This window comes from Engystomops pustulosus, chromosome 5 (genome assembly GCF_040894005.1).
Source record: "Engystomops pustulosus chromosome 5, aEngPut4.maternal, whole genome shotgun sequence".
In the NCBI taxonomy this organism is placed as follows: domain Eukaryota; kingdom Metazoa; phylum Chordata; class Amphibia; order Anura; family Leptodactylidae; genus Engystomops; species Engystomops pustulosus.
In genome coordinates this window covers 2,062,617-2,072,144 of record NC_092415.1, presented here as the reverse complement: position 1 = coordinate 2,072,144, position 9,528 = coordinate 2,062,617, and the positions used below count along the sequence as shown (strand labels likewise).

Here is a 9,528-nt window from a genome sequence, read left to right as displayed (position 1 = left end):
GGGGTTATAGTTGCGGGGAATGGAGGCTTGGGGTTATAGTTGGGGGAAATGGAGGCTTGGGGTTATAGTTGGGGGTAATGGAGGCTTGGGGTTATAGTTGGGGGGAATGGAGGCTTGGGGTTATAGTTAGGGGGAGTGGAGGCTTGGGGTTATAGTTAGGGTGAGTGGAGGCTTGGGGTTATAGTTGCGGTGAGTGGAGGCTTGGGGTTATAGTTAGGGGGAGTGGAGGCTTGGGGTTATAGTTAGGGTGAGTGGAGGCTTGGGGTTATAGTTGCGGTGAGTGGAGGCTTGGGGTTTTAGTTGCGGTGAGTGGAGGCTTGGGGTTATAGTTGCGGTGAGTGGAGGCTTGGGGTTATAGTTGGGGGGAGTGGAGGCTTGGGGTTATAGTTATGGGGAGTGGAGGCTTGGGGTTATAGTTGCGGTGAGTGGAGGCTTGGGATTATAGTTGGGGTGAGTGGAGGCTTGGGGTTATAGTTAGGGTGAGTGGAGGCTTAGGGTTATAGTTGCGGTGAGTGGAGGCTTGGGGTTATAGTTAGGGGGAGTGGAGGCTTGGGGTTATAGTTAGGGGGAGAGGAGGCTTGGGGTTATAGTTGCGGTGAGTGGAGGCTTGGGGTTATAGTTAGGGGGAGTGGAGGCTTGGGGTTATAGTTGCGGTGAGTGGAGGCTTGGGGTTATAGTTGCGGTGAGTGGAGGCTTGGGGTTATAGTTAGGGGGAGAGGAGGATTGGGTTTAAAGTTAGGGGGAGAGGAGGATTGGGGTTATAGTTAGGGTGAGTGGAGGCTTGGGGTTATAGTTAGGGGGAGAGGAGGATTGGGGTTATAGTTAGGGTGAGTGGAGGCTTGGGGTTATAGTTAGGGTGAGTGGAGGCTTGGGGTTATAGTTAGGGGGAGAGGAGGCTTGGGGTTATAGTTGGGGGGAGTGGAGGCTTGGGGTTATAGTTAGGGTGAGTGGAGGCTTGGGGTTATAGTTAGGGTGAGTGGAGGCTTGGGGTTATAGTTGCGGTGAGTGGAGGCTTGGGGTTTTAGTTGCGGTGAGTGGAGGCTTGGGGTTATAGTTGCGGTGAGTGGAGGCTTGGGGTTATAGTTAGGGGGAGTGGAGGCTTGGGGTTATAGTTGCGGTGAGTGGAGGCTTGGGGTTATAGTTAGGGGGAGTGGAGGCTTGGGGTTATAGTTGGGGGGAGTGGAGGCTTGGGGTTATAGTTGCGGGGAGTGGAGGCTTGGGGTTATAGTTAGGGGGAGTGGAGGCTTGGGGTTATAGTTAGGGGGAGAGGAGGCTTGGGGTTATAGTTAGGGGGAGAGGAGGCTTGGGGTTATAGTTGCGGTGAGTGGAGGCTTGGGGTTATAGTTAGGGGGAGTGGAGGCTTGGGGTTATAGTTGCGGTGAGTGGAGGCTTGGGGTTATAGTTGCGGTGAGTGGAGGCTTGGGGTTATAGTTAGGGGGAGAGGAGGATTGGGTTTAAAGTTAGGGGGAGTGGAGGCTTGGGGTTATAGTTGGGGGGAGTGGAGGCTTGGGGTTATAGTTGCGGGGAGTGGAGGCTTGGGGTTATAGTTGCGGTGAGTGGAGGCTTGGGGTTATAGTTGCGGGGAGTGGAGGCTTGGGGTTATAGTTGCGGGGAGTGGAGGCTTGGGGTTATAGTTGCGGGGAGTGGAGGCTTGGGGTTATAGTTGCGGTGAGTGGAGGCTTGGGGTTATAATTGCGGTGAGTGGAGGCTTGGGGTTATAGTTGGGGGGAGTGGAGGCTTGGGGTTATAGTTGCGGTGAGTGGAGGCTTGGGGTTATAGTTGTGGTGAGTGGAGGCTTGGGGTTATAGTTGCGGTGAGTGGAGGCTTGGGGTTATAGTTGCGGTGAGTGGAGGCTTGGGGTTATAGTTAGGGTGAGTGGAGGCTTGGGGTTATAGTTGGGGGGAGTGGAGGCTTGGGGTTATAGTTGCGGTGAGTGGAGGCTTGGGGTTATAGTTAGGGTGAGTGGAGGCTTGGGGTTATAGTTAGGGTGAGTGGAGGCTTGGTGTTATAGTTAGGGTGAGTGGAGGCTTGGGGTTATAGTTGCGGTGAGTGGAGGCTTGGGGTTATAGTTAGGGTGAGTGGAGGCTTGGGGTTATAGTTAGGGTGAGTGGAGGCTTGGGGTTGGGATCAGGATCTCATGGTATAGTGACCTTCCATTTTCTTGGTGTTATGACCTCCTTCCCTTTCCTTTGGTCGGGGTGTTGGGTCCTCCTTGTTCTTGGGACCAGTGCTCCTTGTTCTTGGGACCAGTGCTCCTTGTTCTTGGGACCAGTGCTCCTTGTTCTTGGGACCAGTGCTCCTTGTTCTTGGGACCAGTGCTCCTTGTTCTTGGGACCAGTGCTCCTTGTTCTTGGGACCAGTGCTCCTTGTTCTTGGGACCAGTGCTCCTTGTTCTTGGGTCCAGTGCTCCTTGTTCTTGGGTCCAGTGCTTCTTGTTCTTGGGACCAGTGCTCCTTGTTCTTGGGACCAGTGATCCTTGTTCTTGGGACCAGTGCTTCTTGTTCTTGGGTCCAGTGCTTCTTGTTCTTGGGACCAGTGCTCCTTGTTCTTGGGTCCAGTGCTTCTTGTTCTTGGGACCAGTGCTCCTTGTTCATGTGCTCGGACTCTCCGTCCTCTGTTAATAATCCCCTTGTTCATAATATTGGGTTCTCCTACTATTGGGGTTATTCCCGGGCCCTCCTGTAGATCTCATAAGGGTTCCAGCATGACTCTCCTCTTTGGACCTGACCCAGATGGTTTACAGATCGGACCATTGAGCCTTCAAATAATATTTATCATATGATCAGTGTATCCAGCTCTGTACTTATCACTCACAGATATAATAAATCTCTATGACGTTCCATCGGGTTTGTTGCTTCGGTTTCTGCTCCGTGTCTGTTTGTTTTGGGGTTGAGAAGATCTTAGATGTTAAGCAAGGTCTCATCTAATGTCAACCATGGAGGATGTGATGAGCCGGTGCAGGGTGAGACTGATCTCCTGACAAACCGATCCAGGAGGATCCTGAGGCCATAATAAAAATTATTCCGGTGAGGTCTCCCTGGTTACACAGGACTCCGCAGCGAGTATCGGTCCAGGCGCGGCGCGGGATGACGCAGCTTCTCCCAATTATTCCGGGACAAGGTCCTGGAGCCGGGAGTTTTCTTGCTCAATTGCTGATTGTTATTTTAGGATGTAAAATCCTTATAAAACACAAGTGGAAAGCATCGGCCTCAATGTGAGAGGCAGCAGACGCCTTCTACTCGGCACCAGGATAATATCCGGGAGGAGACACTCTGGAGGCTCCGAGCACAATGCGAGGTCTCATCTGCATCGGGATCATCGCCACCTGTCTGGACCTCGGTAACGGCACCTTATTATCTATTATATATACATTGTTTCTATATTATTCATTAGTTTTACTATTTCAATGATCTTTCTAATTATTCCGGGGATTTAATTTATTCATTTATCTTTATATTTTTCCTCAGCTAATTTTTGGGGGCTCCATAAAGAAATTAAATAAATTAATAAGAATAATATTATAAAATATAATAATAAAATATAATAAAATATAATAATGCTGATAATAAAAATGATGAATATGAGGTATAAATTTTCATTATTTTTTATAACATTTTTCATTAAACTTTGTAATTTAGTTTGATAAAACTTTAGTATTCAATAAAATAACCAATTAAAAGTTTAGTGCATCGCGGTCCATGGCCTGTACAGCAATAATTCTACTGTAGACATGTGTATACTTTCCTCTCTCTGTGTGAACCCCCCACAATCACGGATTCTCCCCTTCCTTACTCTTTGCTGTGCACAACCTCCTCTCTACTTCTATCAGATCTAGGACTGAGGCATTAGCACACGGCTGTGTGCAGGTGTTATGCAGACTCTATAGCAGCAGCACAGCCGGCTGTATGCAGGTGTTATGCAGACTCTATAGCAGCAGCACAGCCGGCTGTATGCAGGTGTTATGCAGACTCTATAGCAGCAGCACAGCCGGCTGTATGCAGGTGTTATGCAGACTCTATAGCAGCAGCACAGCCGGCTGTATGCAGGTGTTATGCAGACTCTATAGCAGCAGCACAGCCGGCTGTATGCAGGTGTTATGCAGACTCTATAGCAGCAGCACAGCCGGCTGTGGGCAGGTGTTATGCAGACTCTATAGGAGCAGAGGCAGCTGTGGGCAGGTGTTATGCAGACTCTATAGCAGCAGCACAGCCGGCTGTATGCAGGTGTTATGCAGACTCTATAGCAGCAGCACAGCCGGCTGTATGCAGGTGTTATGCAGACTCTATAGGAGCAGCACAGCCGGCTTTGTGCAGGTGTTATGCAGACTCTATAGCAGCAGCACAGCCGGCTGTATGCAGGTGTTATGCAGACTCTATAGCAGCAGCACAGCCGGCTGTATGCAGGTGTTATGCAGACTCTATAGCAGCAGCACAGCCGGCTGTGTACAGGTGTTATGCAGACTCTATAGCAGCAGCACAGCCGGCTGTATGCAGGTGTTATGCAGACTCTATAGCAGAAGCTGCCAGATCTGGGTCTGTCCCCATGGGGCTCACAATGTAATCACCCTACACTGTTTTAGAGTGTTGGAGGTAACCGGAGGACCTGGAGGAAACCCACATAAATAACACAGAGAGAACATACAAACTCTTTGCAGATGTTGACCCTGGGACTTGTGTCCCCAGTGCTGCAAGGCTTTAATTCTAACCACTGAGCCACCATGCTGCCCCAACCACAAATCAGACAGCAAACTAAGTGCGTGTTCACACAGGCAAATGACAAGTACAACACAGGCAAATTGACAGCCGCATTCTATGAACAGAGGATGACCCCAGCACAGATGTTACTATCTGCTTTTAGAGGTAAATTCATGGTGCCACTCACTTACAAAAGCAAATCTGTCTCCCTACCAGCAAACTGCATCATGTACATAAAAGCATCACTTGGCATCTTACCTAATGGAGGGCTTGGATTACTTTGTCTTGAGTAAACTGCTTGGAGTCACAAAGTCATCATCATTATCTGCACGCTGCTCCTACAACTCTACTTCCTGCTCCCCCCTCCCTCATGCACACAAGAGCTGACCCTGTGCTGTGAGAGCAGATAATGGTGATGACTCCCTGACTTTATCACCTTTTATAAGTGAGTGGAAGCCGTAATGCTCTTTGGAAATTAATTAAAGAGATTATAGGAACCTACAGTCTGTACGTAGAATAATGAATGCAGGAGGCTGCTCTCACTGGCTGAGATAGGACTTACATTGTATATGACCGCCCTTCCTTCCCTGTGTAGTGTGGATGCTTCTTCCTCTATAGTATTTGCTGAGTTGTCTATCTCCCCCTATTGGCAGGGGTGATGCTAAGCTCTCGGCTGCCTGACGCGAAATATAGAACAGCGCCCCCCCTCCCCCCCCTCCATAGCCATGTATCAGGTCATACTTTCTCTCCATGCAGGGTCTTCCAGCCGTCCTGACATCACATAGCAGATAACTGTGCTGCAGGTTGTGGTGCCTGAGGCAAGAGGCTCAACGCGCCTCATAGCTGGTGGCTGTCCGCCTATTGTTGTGATAGATAAGCGAAGGGATAGACAGGAGAAGTGCTGCCCAAAGCATCCGCACAAAGCAGCGACAGCAGCCGAGCCGTGAAGACATCGACTCTACGGCAGCAAAACGGAGGAATCCAATGCAATAAACTGGAGAGATGTTATGTATATTATGTTATTATGTTACATTATGTATAATGATACAATGTAATAATGGATGTCATTGCTGTGCAGCCTCCTCCCTCCGCTGCTTCGTCTGCCTGACCCCCACCCCCAGCAATGAGTGTCTGGTGAGGAAGACCTGCTCGCCCCACCACACCTGGTGCATGACCACTGTCTACGGCCCCACATCCTCCGGTAATCCACTATTTATGTAACCTATTATTATTAGAGCTTTATTCTGTACCGCACCGATTTATGACACTTTCTTGCCAAAAGACGGAGAAGTTTTGGATTCTCTATTAATTCTTAACATTGTGGACAGAAAATATCCCTCGTCAGGGCTAGAATGAAAGAATGGGATTCCCTGAGCTCAGACACTTGTGCCTTATCCACATTATACAAGTGGTTCCTCACACTGCTGTGCTCTGAGCTCTCTGTTCACACCGATTGTTGTAGTCAAACCCGCCAAACAAAAAATACCGGAGTCAAAGATCTCTTTAATGTAAAATGACCCTCAAACTTATTACATTGAATAAAAGACACCAGTGCACTGACACTCACCCACCACTGGGGGGCAGATTCCAGGCTTGTTGTACTGGTGTCGCCCCCTGTAGTTTGTCTTTTATTATGTGACAATAATTTGTGACACTTTCTGACCGGTTGGGTTGTATTTTTTTGTATCTCGCAGTGAGATAAGACTGGAACAAGCTGTAGGTTTATATGTAGTCAGGGTCGGATTATAAGGGAGGGGGCACATTGCAGGAGGAATTGGAAAGTGTTGGGATAGTGGAAAATGTACATCGGTCCAATGATGGCTCCATCACTGATCGCCGGAACACTTATAGCGGATACAATGTATACCAGGACAGCGCTGCACATATGACAGTGGCTGCATCTGGTACTGCAGCCTCCTCTGACCGGGTAGTGATGGGTGACCCACACGACACTGCTTCAGTATTAGACGCCCTGGACGGGTCACCTGACCCTAGAGATTTGATTGGGTTGTGGGATATGTATGGAGAATGCTCTTAGTGATCTAAAACTTTCAAAATATTTCAGGATTTCCATTTATGGGGAGTCGTTACGTGGTGAGAACCTGCACCGAAAAATGTAACCCCACCAACCTCAACATCCTGGGGGTCACCAAGCCGGTTTATTGCTGCAAAGAAGATTTCTGTAACACAATGAACGGGACAGAAATTCCATCACATGGACTGATGGGGGCCCAATCCAGCTACTACACAGTCACTGCAGCCGTGTGCTCCCTCCTCACAGCCCTGCAGGTCACATCCTGATGCAAGGAACCCCTGGAAATAAGGACTCTGAGCCCCAGAGGAGCCATCAGGACCCTAATAATAGAACTATGTGCCCCATGGTGAGAGGAGAACTCAGACTGCAGCCCATCACATAGTCCTGGTGCTTACCTGCTGCCACCACTAGGAGGAGCTCACTACATACATATTATACACCACCACTAGGAGGAGATCACTACATACATATTATACACCACCACTAGGGGGAGATCACTACACTACATACACATTATACACCACCACTAGGGGGAGATCACTACATACACATTATACACCACCACTAGGGGGAGATCACTACACTACATACACATTATACACCACCACTAGGGGGAGATCACTACATACACATTATACATCACCACTAGGGGGAGATCACTACATACACATTATACACCACCACTAGGGGGAGATCACTACATACAGATTATACACCACCACTAGGAGGAGATCACTACATACAGATTATACACCACCACTAGGAGGAGATCACTGCATACACATTATACACCACCACTAGGGGGAGCTCACTACATACAGATTATACACCACCACTAGGGGGAGATCACTACATACAGATTATACACCACCACTAGGGGGAGATCACTACATACAGATTATACACCACCACTAGGGGGAGATCACTACATACAGATTATACACCACCACTAGGAGGAGATCACTACATACACATTATACATCACCACTAGGGGGAGATCACTACATACACATTATACACCACCACTAGGGGGAGATCACTACATACAGATTATACACCACCACTAGGAGGAGATCACTACATACAGATTATACACCACCACTAGGGGGAGATCACTACATACACATTATACACCGCCACTAGGGGGAGATCACTACATACAGATTATACACCACCACTAGGGGAAGATCACTACATACACATTATACACCACCACTAGGGGGAGATCACTACATACAGATTATACACCACCACTAGGGGGAGATCACTACATACAGATTATACACCACCACTAGGGGGAGATCACTACATACAGATTATACACCACCACTAGGGGGAGATCACTACATACATATTATACACCAGGAGGAGATCACTACATACAGATTATACATCACCACTAGGAGGAGCTCACTACATACACATTATACACCACCACTAGGAGGAGATCACTACATACAGATTATACACCACCACTAGGGGGAGCTCACTACATACAGATTATACACCACCACTAGGAGGAGATCACTACATACAGATTATACACCACCACTAGGAGGAGATCACTACATACACATTATACACCACCACTAGGGGGAGATCACTACATACACATTATACACCACCACTAGGGAGAGATCACTACATACACATTATACACCACCACTAGGGGGAGATCACTACATACACATTATACATCACCACTAGGGGGAGATCACTACATACACATTATACACCACCACTAGGGGAAGATCACTACATACAGATTATACACCACCACTAGGAGGAGCTCACTACATACACATTATACACCACCACTAGGAGGAGATCACTACATACAGATTATACACCACCACTAGGGGGAGATCACTACATACACATTATACACCACCACTAGGGGGAGATCACTACATACATATTATACACCACCACTAGGAGAAGATCACTACATACAGATTATACACCACCACTAGGAGGAGATCACTACATACAGATTATACACCACCACTAGGAGGAGGTCACTACATACACATTATACACCACCACTAGAGGGAGCTCACTACATACACATTATACACCACCACTAGGAGGAGATCACTACATACAGATTATACACCACCACTAGGGGGAGATCACTACATACACATTATATACCACCACAAGGGGGAGATCACTACATACACATTATACACCACCACTAGGAGGAGATCCCTACATACAGATTATACACCACCACTAGGGGGAGATCACTACATACACATTATACACCACCACTAGGAGGAGATCACTACATACAGATTATACACCACCACTAGGGGGAGATCACTACATACACATTATACACCACCACTAGGGGGAGATCACTACATACACATTATACACCACCACTAGGGGGAGATCCCTACATACACATTATACACCACCACTAGGGGGAGCTCACTACATACACATTATACACCACCACTAGGAGCAGATCACTACATACAGATTATACACCACCACTAGGGGGAGATCACTACATACACATTATACACCACCACTAGGGGAGCTCACTACATACACATTATACACCACCACTAGGAGCAGATCACTACATACACATTATACACCACCACTAGGGGGAGATCACTACATACACATTATACACCACCACAAGGGGGAGATCACTACATACACATTATACACCACCACTAGGGGGAGATCACTACATACACATTATACACCACCACTAGGGGGAGATCACTACATACAGATTATACACCACCACTAGGAGGAGATCACTACATACAGATTATACAC

At 47.8% G+C, this 9,528-nt stretch overlaps 1 protein-coding gene across 1 annotated transcript; it reads left to right on the top strand.

Annotated features, from left to right (window-relative positions):
* Positions 1-3,190: 3,190 nt before the first annotated feature.
* On the top strand, positions 3,191-7,321 carry LOC140133918 (ly6/PLAUR domain-containing protein 2-like). Its single transcript, XM_072154607.1, has 3 exons — positions 3,191-3,339; positions 5,773-5,895; positions 6,760-7,321. Exons 1-3 carry the CDS (start codon positions 3,291-3,293, stop codon positions 6,993-6,995), a joined length of 408 nt encoding a protein of 135 aa, XP_072010708.1. The 5' UTR covers positions 3,191-3,290; the 3' UTR covers positions 6,996-7,321.
* The last annotated feature ends 2,207 nt before the right edge of the window (positions 7,322-9,528 follow it).